The 15,003-nt window shown below is 36.4% G+C and overlaps 1 protein-coding gene across 1 annotated transcript; it reads right to left on the minus strand.

Moving 5' to 3' along the window:
* Window positions 1-2,606: 2,606 nt before the first annotated feature.
* calb2b (calbindin 2b) lies at window positions 2,607-13,936 on the minus strand. The gene is made up of 11 exons (XM_084405205.1): window positions 13,583-13,936; window positions 11,531-11,601; window positions 11,132-11,221; window positions 8,439-8,519; window positions 7,714-7,770; window positions 7,557-7,634; window positions 7,418-7,473; window positions 7,295-7,334; window positions 4,407-4,460; window positions 4,027-4,098; window positions 2,607-3,198 (listed from the first exon to the last, which is right to left on the minus strand). Exons 1-11 carry the CDS (start codon window positions 13,674-13,676, stop codon window positions 3,082-3,084), a joined length of 810 nt encoding a protein of 269 aa, XP_084261331.1. The 5' UTR covers window positions 13,677-13,936; the 3' UTR covers window positions 2,607-3,081.
* Window positions 13,937-15,003: the final 1,067 nt, after the last annotated feature.

Genomic DNA, 15,003 nt, shown 5'->3' on the forward strand with positions numbered 1-15,003 from the left:
TTAAAATCAAACGCAAAACCCTGAGAAGCACAAGCTTGGCTTTAGTGTGTGTTTTAAATTAATGACTGGAAGTGAATTCCCAAGCCACAGCAATGCACACTACCATTCAAACATTTGTGGTCAGTAAGTTTCTTTCAGTGATTTTGAAAGAATCTCTTATTCTCACCAAGGCTGCATTTATTGGATCAAAAATAGTCAGAGTGGTAATATTGTGAAATATTACAATTTAAAATGAATTGTTATATTTCAAAATGTAACAATCCATTTATGCCCTTCAAAAATGACTTTTTAGAATGTTACAATGAAATAGGACTTCCAATCAGGGTTATAAACACATTTATTACTCGAAATAAAATAAACAAGAACTTATTTTATTTCAGCTTGTTGCCAATGCAACATTTCTCAATTTTGTTAAGGTTAAAGGTAGGGTTGGCCATTTCAGAGAGACTAGCAATAGCAAGCTAGCTTTGAAAGCATGAGATCCCACCCTTCCTTCAGAGTGTCTCCAAAGCCACGCCTCCCTCAAAACACATGAACACAGCCAGAGTCACGAGAGACAGCTTTAAATGACCTCATGTCTCAAAGCACAGAACATTACAATAATAATGAACGTAAGCAACTTACAGAGCTCTTACTTTTAGCACCTGACTGCTTCAGATTTATTTCGGCGTTGATAGTGTTGACATAAAAAGGCATAAATCGGAGTCTGAGGACATTACTATCTTGGAACGTCATGGGTAACTATCTTGCAATTATGGTTATGACATGCCGTGAATGCAATGTAAGCTCGTTGTTTTGGTTCAGGAGGAACTGTAAAAGGCTACTGTTTTTTTTTTTTTTTTGTTTTTTTTTTTTCTCCATGGCTGTCTGTCTACAACTCTGCATAGCCTTGCGGAATGAAAATTATGAAACTTTATGAACTTTATAATGAATTTTTTTAAATTATGATTCCTAGTCTAGAGTTATCACAAATGTGATGCCAAGATTGGGGACCCAGGCCATAATTCTTAATAAAAATAATAAAATAAAATAAAATATATAAAAAAAATAACAACAGTTTATAAGATAATAATTACAGAAGTAAATTTCGGACCATAATACAGCGTGCAAAAACAGCATGGAAACCATGGCGAACATGACAAGCATGCCTTCATGACACCAGAGTACAAAGTGCTAATGAAAGTGTTTCAGCCACTAGAGGTCTATCTTGAGCCTTCCAATCTGTTTGATGGAGATCTCTGTAGAACTCATTCAGTCCTGAGTGCTCTGTCTCTCTGGAGTGCTAGAGGAGAGGCGTCTAAAGTGCACACGGTGTGTGTGTGTGTGAGAGAGAGCTATGCCACACAGAGGTCTTATTTTAAACACTCTTGTTAAAAAATATATGAGTGTGCTGATATTTAATTGATGGCCCTCCTAGACTGCGCAAGGTACTGTAACACGGGCTAGTCAGAGAGTGGCAGAGGAACCATTACAAATTTCACAAAACAAAAAACGCGAAACAATATTATCACATTAGCAGTATGAAAACACCATCTTGATCTACATCTATTTAATAGGTGGATTCCCAGCTAACAAAAATATATAACATTAATGTTTTGTAATTTTTTTAATGCTGGCTGAAAGTTTTAAAAACGTTTTTTGGGGAGGTTATGCGGAAGTTAAAGGAACATTCCATTTTATAATTTTGCAAACATTATGGGAATGTCCCTTTTGATTAATTTCTGAAAATCCTGAAACAAGTTGTAACATTTAAAAAATGTTAGATGAACATTTGAAAAACAATGCTGATGTTAATGTTGTGTTGACGTTCTGAAAACATTATGGGCCAGTTGCATAAACATAGCCATTATGTTAAGACTTAATGTCTTAAAGTCTTAAGAACTACTATGACCAACTAGCAGTTAGTTAGGGGTAATCAGTCTTACTGTTCGGTATCAAATTAGACGATTTCATGTTACTGACTTTTTGCAACTGGCCCCAGATCATTTTGAATTAAAGTTCTATTAACGTTACTATGTTCATAACTCTGACAGAACCTTGCCTGAACATTAGAACACAAATACTGTAGTAATATAATACAAAAATAGTCCCTAATAAAATGTAGACCTATGTGATCCCAACAGGACAAGCATAAAAATGGCACCTTTCGAATTTTGTGGAGGATATTCAGGGTGAAACCGAAGCCAAGAAAACTGTCTCATCACCACAATCCTTGTCCTGTTCTATCCTGCATAAGAGGTTAATGAAGCACAAAGAACATTCGTACCATGAAAATGAAAAAGATAAGCTCTAAACACTTCATTGTGCTCCTGCGCTCGCTTTGGCTTGAAGATGCGGATGTGTGCCTTTACTTGCAGGCCCACAAAGATAAGTTTGGATTTATCTAAATGGAAAATGAGATCACAGTGCGCATGAGAAGCCGGCACATCCAAACTACGTTAATAGGTGCCCATTATAACCATTATCTGCTTCCATAACAGAAACTTCAGTTATAATTAAATATATTGGGGGCGTTAACAAAATATAGCCTAAAAATATGGAAATAGTCCTAAATGTAAAGAAAAAGCAGGACGGATGGTTTAGAGCAAAGAAAGCAGGACAGTACTGATGGTAAAATGTCTTATCTGATCTTTATTTCAGTTACTCTTTTAGCAGTGTTGGCAAAACAGAACAGTCTACAGCCCATCACACAAAAAAAGGAGATATGAGAGATTGGAAAGAGAACAAATGATGGAGGAACGGAGGAACGGAGGAACGGAGAGAGAGAGCAGACTGCACACATGGAGTAGCAAACCGAATTAAAGATTTGGGACAAGCAGGAGAATAAGACCAAAGACCAAATATCCATTATTATTCCACAATGTCAGAATTATGTTTTGACATAAAAAAGACAAGCGAGAGATGCACACATCGAGAAGCCATATCTTTGGGAAAGGCATGCCACGGAGAGAGGGGTTCGTTGTGGATGCTGATTAACTTTGCAGGATAAGAGGTGGAACAGAGCCACCACATGCACCTGCTCTGGCTAGATTGGGGTGGGTGAAGGTACAGAGGAGGAAGTGAGAGTTAAGAGCTCAGAGTTCACACTGACGGATCCTTGCATAACACAATCTCCAGCTCCGTGCGGAACAGCTTCCCTCCGTCAGACAACGCCATGATGCTCTTCTTTGAGCTGGCCAGACTTTGAGGGTCAACGACCTAAAAGAGGACAAACACAGACGTCTATAAGAATTCAGACCAGTCATATTTGTTGCTGAAATGCAGCATCAGCGCAGGCTTAAATATTTAACTATGTATTTTTAAATGTATAATTAATATGTATAATACTGTTTGAAAGTTTGGGGGTGGCAAGATGTTTTTGAAAGAAGTCTCTTAATGCTCACTAGGGCTGCAGTAATACAGTAAAAATTCAGCAAAACAGTAATATTGTATATATTATTACAATTTTAATATATTTTAAATTTGTAATTTATTCCTGTGAATTTTCAGCATCATTACTCCAGTCTTCAGTGTCACATGATCCTTCAGAAATCATTCTTATAGGCTGATTTGCTGCTCAAGAAACATTTCTTATTTATAATCAATAAAAACGTGCTGCTCAATATTTCTGTGGAAACTGTGATACTTTTTTCAGGATTCTTTGATAAATAGAAAGTTCAAAAGAGCAGCATTTGAAATAGAAATCTTTTGTAACATTATAAATGTCTTTATTGTCACTTCAATTGAATGTATCCTTGTGGAATGAAAGTATTAAATTCCTTTTTTTTTATTCAACCCAAAACTTTTGACCTGTAGTGTATAGCCTACAGTACATTTCTATCCATCATTTAATGTATCAATATTCATAGTTTGACATTTAAAACATCAATTTCATACCATTATTTCTGCAATTGTAGCTTCGATGACCATTTTTTTCCACTCTGCAGCATTAAATTGTGTAAAAGCCCTTTTTTTGTGGTATATATGGCGCTTTAGATGCAGCTTTTGTGCAACATTTTCAATTAAAATATGTAATCACCAAGTTACCATTTTATGTTTCTGGTAGAGGTCTCTCAGCAGTGCATCCAGTTCATGTTCATCAATGTAACCATTTCCATCCTGTTAAAGAAAAAAGGAGAGAAACAGTTTTACATACCGTATATTTTAAAACAAAAATATCTTTAAGACATTTTCTAACAGCCGATTCAACATCTGACGGAACATGTTCTAGATGTATTGCAGATGAGCAAATGCTCTAAAAAAATACATCTTCCAGATGAAAACATGCACAAATATACGTCAATTATGCATTGTGCTTGATATAGTAGTGCTAAAGTGTTATTTTTTTGTGTATTATTAACTCACAATACAAGACAAATGAACAAGGACACCAATATATAAGGACAGAAATATACACATTATCTGACCTTGTCATAAAAGTTGAAGATGACTTCAAATTCTTCAGCAGATAGTTTGAAGTTCTGGCAATAAAGAGGGGAAAAAAATGCATTAGTTTATGCTCAATGTATTTGTGTGTAAAATAGACAGTTATTCTGTGGTGTAATGTCAATCTTTAGATTTAATTTTGAAGGCCTGAATTTTCATAACTAGAAAATAATCCTCAAAATCCTTTGGATTATAACAGAATAGTGCAGCCACACCTACTGCAAATAATGAATGCATACCATTCATAAACATGCCAATATAATATAAAAATGTGATACAACCATGCCAGATATAGCACACAAAAGTCATTTAGAAAAGGGCTTTGTGCAATACAGAATTATTTATTCATCTCGATGATATTCCACTAATATTCAATTCATATCTGAACTGCATTGCTCTTTATTCTATATATCAGTTTACAATTTACAGCGAGCATTTTATGCACCTGTATGTCAGTTTTACAATGCCTCCTGATTCACCTACTGAATGAATGTGCTCCCAGTATATAATATAATAAATATAATATATAATACATTTTATACATAATTGATATACATTTTAAACATTTTACACTAACTCCCATTAATAACATTAAAAACATTAACACGCTATAGTCTAAGTTACAAATAACGCAAAAAACTGCACATATAAGCTGTATAATGTTATACATATCGTGTATCTGTATGTAATGGTATAATGCAGGCATATAATGTATCATTTTATATAATGTCACTAGAATGTATTACCAGACACATGCTTCGATATTATAAAAAAATTACTGAAGTGTCATTCACAAAAAAGGCTGACTTAAAAAGTTCATTACAGTCTGATGAGTCTTGACATTATTACTAATCATTAAAGACAACTTGACTTTTGTTAAATTAATCTATTTAAAAAATAGATTTAAAAATAAAGATTTTAGGGAAATCACATTCATATAGGGAAATCACTATATATATATATATATATGCACACACATAATGCAATGAGGGTGAATGTGGACCAGTTATTCCAGCCTTAACATATTTTCAGCTGTTTTGTTGAGAGAGAGAGAGAGAGAGAGAGAGAGAGAGAGAGAGAGAGAGAGAGAGAGAGAGAGAGAGAGAGAGAGAGAGAGAGAATCCAGTAAATGTGGGGAGACTGGGCCAGATCAGTCCATCTCCAGGTTCAAGAATAATCTATGGAGATTATCGTAACTACAGTAGGATTGAAGTAATCCCTATCAACCCATGATCTCTGTGCCAGAAATCAGTTAGCAATCTGCTGTCAGGTTCACACACAGACAAAACCTATAAACACACATACAGTAGGAACACACACACACACACACACACACACACACAAACACAAACAAACGTATGTACCCAAATACACATTTGCCTGTAGTCATGCATGTTTTCTACATGATTTCAGCATTGATCTAAAAAAGAAACTCTTGCCATGTTGCAAATCTCAGCTTTATCAGCCCTGACTGTACGCTACTGCCATTCTACCGTAACTGCTAGCAATGGCCAGTTTATTCATTTTTGCTTCTCCCCCTCCTAGCTTCCAGTATATCACACTTTACTGTGCTACTACTGCTGCACTCATTTTACCATTCTAACTCACATTCTGCCCTTATACACCATATCTTTTGTGCTACAAATGTCATTTGCACTGTACTGGTATTTGTACCTCTTTTGCCAATTTGCAACATTACTACATGTTCTTATGGTTAGCTGATATATTCCACTGAGCTCGTTTACATGCACGTTCTGACAATGCATGTGAAAAGCGTTAACCCGTTTTACTTATCGGAAAAACACATCAAAACGGCTATATTTTTGCCCCTTACCCCAATTTCGCCCGCTATCTAAACACATTAACCAATGTTCTGAACTGAGTATGTGAGATATGTGACAGGAAAGCATCCTTACTGCAGATTTAAGCGTATCCAGACAGAGCGAGCGTTTCACAGTAGGGGACGAGGAAATATACTGCAAACTCTGAATCTTTCTTGACTCAAGATGTGTATAAGAGATATATATATCAATCTATCTATATCTATCTATATCTATATCTATATGCGGCAGTAGTACTAGCACAGTAAAGTGTGATATAGCACTTACCGTTTCTATTCTATTTGTTTTGTTTTTCCGATAAAAAAAAACTTGCTTTGTGTAGGCCTACTGCTAGACTAACTGAGACTTGTTACAGCACTTCTACACTGTTGCCCTCTTGCTGGTCTTAATCCTTCTATTGTTCTCCTCATTTGTAAGTCGCTTTGGATAAAAGCGTCTGCTAAATGATTACATGTAAATGTTAAATGTCAAGAATTTATAAAAATGTGTTCTCATCTCGCGCAGCCGCGGTAGAAATGGTGCAGTCAAAATACTGCTTATTTATTTAACATCACATCACACCTCACATAACAAATGGAATACTAAGAGTCAGATACAAGAATGATTAAGTTGACGTCACTACCGGAGAATAACCAGATTTTTTTTAAATAAAGTCTTGTAAACGTGTTAATTTAATGGGTTAATTCAAACAAGCTGATTTTTGGGAGTTATTGGCGTATCGCGGTGTATGCAATCATGCTCATTGACTCTAGTCCTAGAGGGCCACAGCACTGAAGAGTTTAGGTTTGTTTGACTTGAAGTGGCCCTGCACTATACTTACATTTAAATAAAGTTGACTTATTTTGACACTTTTAATCAAAAGAAGGGAAAAAAGCTTACATTGCATTGAAAGTTTACATTATCAGTTCATACATTCCCTGGGAAGCAAACCCATGATCTTGGTGTTGCTAGCACCACACTCTTCTGCAGAAACACTATATTTGTGCTCTGCAATCTAATCTAACATAACGCAGACTGCTTAATCTTACCTGAAACTTGAGCAGAAAGTTCTCTTGCACAGGAAGCAATCTGACGACAAAAAAACCCCATACAATATTATATCATTTAAACAATATTGCATTAATATGCGACTAACTCTGAGGCCACCTCACCTAGCCATTTCGGACAATCCCAGTTTTCCATCACCATTCAGGTCAAACATTTTAAGCTGCAGGAAAAAAGCATAAATTAAAGAGCAGTTGTGTGTGTGTGTGTGTTGTGTATATGTGTGAATTGTGTGTGTCTACTCACTATGGTCTGTGTATACTCGTTCAGTTTCTTGTCATCGTAATGTCTGTTTGCTTTCTTCAACAGATCTGAGAGGAAGCCCTAGGGCAAAGAAATTATTTCATTTAGCAATGGATCTATAATAGCTATAGGAAGTTCTGTGTGACCTACTGAGTTATACCTTCAGTTCATTGGATTCAATGTATCCGCTACGGTCATTATCATATTTTCTCCAAGCCTAAAAAATTAAACAATAGCATTAAAACAGATACCTCCACACATATGTACAGATTCTTTGCCCTGCAAAGGTGAAACCGACAAGGTTTCAATCAAACAAGTTCAGATTTGTATGTGATTATGTCATTGTTCTTGATTAAACCAGTGAATTTAGTATTTGGGAATTACACTGGGATTAATGGTGAGCTGATCTAATATGGAGGGATACCCACCTGCCCTGATTTACCAGGATGTGTTATTGTATGCATTATTGTACGTGTGTGTATTCCTCTGTAATGCTAGTAAAATGTCTTCATTGTATCCACACATTTGAAAAGAACATGTTTTTTATTATTTACAAAATCACCATGTTGTACAAATGTACCTCCATTAACCCAGTTACTCACACATACACACGCTCTGTTCTTTTATGTATTGCAGTCCATTCATAATGGATAACCTACTGCAAACAGAGTTTTCTAGCTCTCTCTCTTTCACACAGATGTACACAAAAGCACCTCAGCTATTCAAAGATATTTCATGTTTACAATAAAGCAATAATTTTTTTAACTAATGAATCTAAAAACTAATGTAGACTAGAAATTCATTTCACTTTAAGTCTCAACAGATCAGGATATCTATAAGATGTGGCAACAAAATAATCACTGTGTGTTGTTGTGTGTTACATACTGCCATAAACTCTGCACTGGATCCCACAAACTGTCTGAAGCACAATAGAAAATTCTCCTCTGTTGGCAGGATCTGAGCCAGCTGTAAAAGATAAAGAGAGAAAGACATATTGTCATCAAATCAATGTTACTTTTAATAATATCATCACTGATAAAAAAAATAATAAAAAAAATCACACATAAAAAAAGAAAAGTATGCTCACTTGACCATTAAATACTGAAAAGACACTGGACATTTAATTATATATATATCGTCTCATGAAAATGTACCAGAAATACAATATAGTACAAGTATACATAATATATATAGTACAAGTAGGCCTACAATAAATATAATATAATATAATATAATATAATATAATATAATATAATATAATATAATATAATATAATATAATATAATATAATATAATAGTCAATGTATGTTCTTTCCTGTGAGTTTTTCTATGCATTTTGTGTATCTGTAGCTGAAGTTTGCCTTTGTTTTGTTCTTCCCTCATATTTAAAATATAAAAAAATATATATAAAATATTTTTCTCATATTTTTAATGCTTTAATCAAACCTGTAGGGTCATTAAAAACAAATCCCCTCCAGACATCACTTTTGCCCACTACTATATATTGTATAGTACATAAAGTATACTAATAATATAAACATCAAATATACTTGAAATTAACTATGCATTCATTCTTAACCACTACATTTTGACTCCAGTCTATAATTCCACTGAATGGGATTTCAGCACCATGGACAGCTGCACAGTGGAGCACAAAGCTCTTATCCAAAGCAGCCCTTTTGCTACACGATCAACCAAGTGCTGCTGTCTGAGTTGATGCCTGTGTATAAAGCCTGCAAGAGCTGGACGGGGATGAGAGACCATTTCATGCTCTTGGTTATCTTTTCCGGCCTCAACAGAGGAGCTCATCAGTGCTGAACTGCTGAAGGGACACTAAACCATACCAAACCGAAAAGTTAGTAAAGCTCTGAAACCATCAGTCTATGACAAACTCCACCTCAGAGTGCACTGACACACAAACCTGGGCCTGGAAGATCACCTTATGTCTATAAAAAGCAAAAAGTACTTTTTAAGCCTTACAATCCAAGTAATGATTTGTTCGATTGAAGGATGTGGATAGTATTACTAGATAGACGACAAAAATAGTTTTATGATCATCTAATGGTTATTCTATATCTGAAACACATGTAGATCCTATATATATAAATATCTCTGTGTCTGTGTGTGTGTGTGTGTGCATGTGTGTGCGTGTGTGTGTGCGTGTGTGTGTGTGTGTGTGTGTGTGTGTGTGTGTGTGTGTGTGTGTGTGTGTGTGTGTGTGTGTGTGTGTGTGTGTGTGTGTGTGTGTGTGTGTGTGTGTGTGTGTGTGTGTGTGTTGAATCAAAGCAGCCATTATTCCAGGTTTCAGTGTCATTCTAATATTTTGATTTGGTGCTCAAGAAACATTTCTTATTATTATCAATGTTGTAAACAGTTGTGCTGCTCAATATTTTGTGAAAACCGTGATGCTTCCTTTTTAGAATTCTTTGATGAATAGAAAGAGGAATAGAATAGAATTTCGCAGAGGAACAGAAATCAACAGAATAGAGATGTTCGCTTTTTACAATAAATGTGCTCATTGTAAAAAGCGAACATCTCTATTCTGTTGATTTCTGTTCCTCTGCGAAAAGATACTAACATCAAATTATTATTGTTCATCCCAGCAAGAATGAAAAAAGTGCAACTAACTTCAAAATGCTGATACCTCACTATCAAAGTCAAGCAGAAGATGACAGATACGATGATCCCAACATGGCTAATCTGAGCTTCCATCTTAAATTCACACGCAACACACAGAAGAACCAATCACTGACTCACACAAGCCTTGAAAAGGGTCTGAATGAGCAGCGGAAATCCTGCAGCTTTCAAGATAAAGTGGCATGTTTGAGATTGTGTACCAGATTGAAGACAGAAAAACTGTCTGAAGTGTGAGTGAAAAACAGTGAACATCCAAAAATACCACGTACGGACCACGTAAGGATTTTGTTCAATGTCTTTTACAATCTCTAATACAGTGAGATTTGCATAATGCAGATCATTTGAAATAACTGTAACCACATCCCTTCTGCATTAACTGCAGGATCTCCTACGAACTAAGCTTTAATCTGGTGCACGGAGAGGCTCTTCTCATCATTTCAAAACCATTTTACCTCCACTAAGCTATATAGGGCTGACAAATAGGTAAAGGGGAAATGTAAATGCTAAAAACATTTAAAAGCAACCAGCCAAACAACCTCAATAGCTTCATAACTGAAGCAGGCTGACATTAATTGGTGAAAGGAAGGAGCTCATATGTTCATGTGGTCTCTGTGACTGGATTAGTGTGGTTTTTCTTCCAACATAAATCATTTTATCCATTCGCTCGTGCCGTCATCATGATGGACGTCGCCTCCCCCTCCTCTCCCTCCCCCCCATCCATCTCTCCCTCCACTCATTCTTCTCACTGCCCCTCCCTTCATCATACCATCATCCCCTCGATAGATGCCACCTTCTGCCCTCCTTCAAACCCCTAATCTGCCCTCATTGTCCTCTTTATATTTCCTCCTGGTGTTCCATTAATCTCAGGCGGTGGTTCTGCAGAACAGTCTCTGCAGAGCTTCAAACCATTGATTTGGTAGTGAAAAAGGGTGGGAATTTACCTCTGACATCTCAATCTTCCCATCACCGTTCTCATCGAATTTCAGCATGAACTCTTTCATCCTGTCTTTGAACGAAGCATTTGAAGGATCCTGAAAACAAACATGTCTGACATGTAAAACAGCACCGTTCCCACTTCAATTAAGTCCATTTTTTTCCCCAAATGTTCCAAGTGAACAGTCGCTGAAAAAAATCTTTAAAACATGCCATGCAGAAACTGTATTGACAATAGAAAATATCAGCCAGATGGTATCTGCTCAGATGGCATGTGCATTAGGCTAGATTAATCTAGGCATCTCATTCTGTAGTCCTATATGTGACATTCAGATCACCACTTATCAAGCACAACTGCATCTGATGTTTTTACCATAATTAACGAACACACACAATGTGTGACTCACCACACTTTTCCGTGCTATCTCGAGCTCACGGATGAAATGTTCCAGTTCCTTCCCTTCAATGCAGCCATTGCCTAGAAGAAAATAAACTTAAGCTCATTTATTTAATTATGAGTTTAAACTGAACATCCAAGACACACAGATACTGTTCAACTCACATTGTCTGATGTAACTTGACAATCATTTCCTCTTTATAAATGAAATGAGGGTCTTATAATCAGTTCTTGTCTTGTTGATTTAAAATGCTGAAGGACAGATAAATTCAATGAGCTACAAAGGGATTTTACCCATATTTTCCTTAGAAACAATGTCTGCTTTGTACAGGGAAAATTCTTGCATCTCAGACACAGTTTGCAGTTTCTCAGTCTAGTCATTTTTTAAATTGATCTAGTTCAATTTAACATGAAAACGACAAAGAATAGCTATTTCCAATGTGCAGATTTCAACTGCTTCTTGACTTCTCTGCTGAAAAACCAGCTTAAGATCAGTTGCTGGTCTTGGTGGGTCTCCCACCCTGCAAGGCTGATATGTTTGCTGTTTTGTCCAGTTCTGGAGACTTTTTTTTAGATGGTCATGCATGCTTGACCATCTTAAAAAAATAAAAAATAGCTTTGGTTGGTTAAGATGTTCTTTTCAGCAGGATTGATAGTAGAAACATCTAGTGAAAGTCTGTAACAATGACACTCCATGCTAAGCCTAAACCAGTCAAATATGGTTTGCTGGTCTTAGCTGGCCTCCCAGACTGGTCATTCTGATCTGTTGGCTGGTCTCATAGTGGTCTTGTGTACTTTTCAGATGGTCAAACCGGTTAATCCAGTTGAGTGCCATCTTTGCCAGGTTGACCACCAAATGAAGAGCAAACTGGGAGGCCACCTTAAACTAGCTAAAAGCAGCAAAGCATCTTAGGTTGTTTTTTCCTCCCCAGCTGGACCGGTTCTCTTTCAACCCCCGCCCCATCACTTTTCATCTTCGAAGTCTCTCAAACGCTGACACACAAATCAATTGGAAGGAAAGATTCCATTCCAGAGTGAAATCAATAATGCCAACAATGCCTGTGGGGCATAATTTACACTGAAACGCTGAAAGAAGTTAACAGGGCGATAGCAGGCAATCATCCCACTGGCGCTTTTTCAATTTCCCTCAATTATTCAAGAATACGCTTGTGCGTAAAACTGCATTGCACATTCAACTTGAGTTAGTGTCCCGCTAGATCAGTGTTGCCAGATCCCGCAAAACAAGCGACTGTTTCTGAACAAAACGATCCTAAAACATCACTTTATGTGGGGCAAGTAAAACATAAAATTACATTCTGGAAATGAGAATCCCCCCAAAAATTCTCAACCTACGACAGTCCATTAATATTCAAAAGCGACTCAATATAGCTTATTAAGCGGGTGTGGCAACTGCTCAAATACTTGCATTTACTTTTGTTCATTTTTAACGTGTAACTCAATTAATCACTTTCCTATAAGTGTAGCCTAATAGGAAACTAACATAAAAAAACAAAACAAACAAAAAAACACGTAGGCTACATGTGTGTGCGGTAGGCTATAGCACAAAGAAAAATCATGTTGAGTACGCTTGCGTTTCAAACAAACCAGAAAATAAACGAGTAGAAACCAAAAATATAGGCCTATGTTTTAAAGGTTTGATTCTTCGTTTTTTTATCATTTGACAAGAATATAGCAGATATATTTCTCCATCCCTAAAAAAAAAAAACTGCGTACACCCAGAGACTCTTTCCAAAAGCATAGCTCATATTGACATAATATCTAGCCATATTGAAATCTGATTAATTAGGCTAGGCCTACTTACTTTTTTTTTTTTTTTTTAATAATCATTATTATTTACTTTTGTATTTTAACATAAAATGTACAGAACATATATAAGATCAAATATAATTAAACAAGTTTAATGTAGCCTATAATTTTAATTGTAAGTCATATATCAAATGCAATAGCCTACATAAATCAGGGTAGATAAGTAGCCCAATAGCCTCTGACGTAGCCTACGACTAAATTAAGAACGCTTTTCGTCCCGGGACGTTACACTCACCGTCAGCATCAAATTTATTCCAGATGTCTATAAACTGGGTGGCAGTGAGTTCCGCCAGGTGCAGAGAAAGAGGCTCTGGTGCTTTATTCGCCATATCCAGCCTATAGGTTTCTCTCCCTTAGGTTTTTTTTTCTTTGTCTTTTTTTTCTTCTTCTTCAAAGAAACAAATGCCCTGTCTTTAAAGCACTCCTCTACCCCTATGCGAGTCACTGGAAGTAGCCCGAGAGAGACAGCAGTTTTAAACCCCCCACCGCCACTGTTGAATCGTGCAGTTCACACACTCACCAAAAGGCGGCAGCATATAGCGCGTTTAAAAACAGCTTCTGCAGTCGAGTTCATTCAGATCTGTACTTCAGGAGCATGGGCATCACAGCGGGATTATGGAAAATAATTCAAATGTTCGCAAATCCTACGCGCTCGCACGCTTCCACGAGCAGAAAATAGCATTAAAGATTCCTAAAGTATATTGACAGTGACCAACATTGCCTGGAGTCGCTTAGAAAGATATGGAAGGCTTTATATAAAATGTAGTCAGTCATTTTATGTAAATATCCACATAATAAAATGTAGGCTACTCTTTAACGAAACTAGATAGATAGATAGATAGATAGATAGATAGATAGATAGATAGATAGATAGATAGATAGACAGACGGACAGATAGACAGATATATATATATATTTGTTTAGCACTAGCAGCATTACAATCATGTTAGCGTGTTGTGTATGAATCTATAGGGGATGTGGAATTTTCATTCCCTGCCTTCCCCCTTTTCCAACATTTTAACCAATGAACAACAGGATATTTATAGGGAGAGAGAGAGATAGAGAGAGAGAGAGGGAGGGAGAGGGGGAGAGAGAGAAACAGAATTTGTTTGGGGAAGCACTGGGATTACAAAATGATAGGGAGACATATAGAGAAACTGTAAAGGCATGGACAGTAATATGCCATAAAAAGCAATCTCGGTAAAAAATTGCACATAAACTAAATTGGTATCATTTATTCATCAAACACACACTTATCTCAGCAGTTTGGACAGAAGGATGCTCACATGTCTCTGCAGGTCCCGGCTGAGTTGGTGAATGATCTCCAGCACCTTTTCATTACATTTGAAAAGTCTGTTGTAATCCTGACATGATTGGTGATGATGAGAGACACTTGTAGAAGGATATGCTGGCGAGCCCCTTGAAACTGCACTTATGCACTTACTGCAAGAGAGGGAGAACGAGAGAAGAAACATTCATTTAAGAGATTAAAAAGGGGCAGTAAGAAGGTTGGCAGAGATTATGTAAAAGAAAAAGAAGTTAGGGGTCTGTATGACTTTTTAAAAATGTTTTTGAAAGAAGTCTTGCTCATCAAAGCTGCATTTATTTGCTAAAAAATATATAGTACAAACATGAATATTGTAAAAATATTAAAAT

This window comes from Rutilus rutilus (genome assembly GCF_951802725.1).
Source record: "Rutilus rutilus genome assembly, chromosome: 3".
Classification (NCBI taxonomy): domain Eukaryota; kingdom Metazoa; phylum Chordata; class Actinopteri; order Cypriniformes; family Leuciscidae; genus Rutilus; species Rutilus rutilus.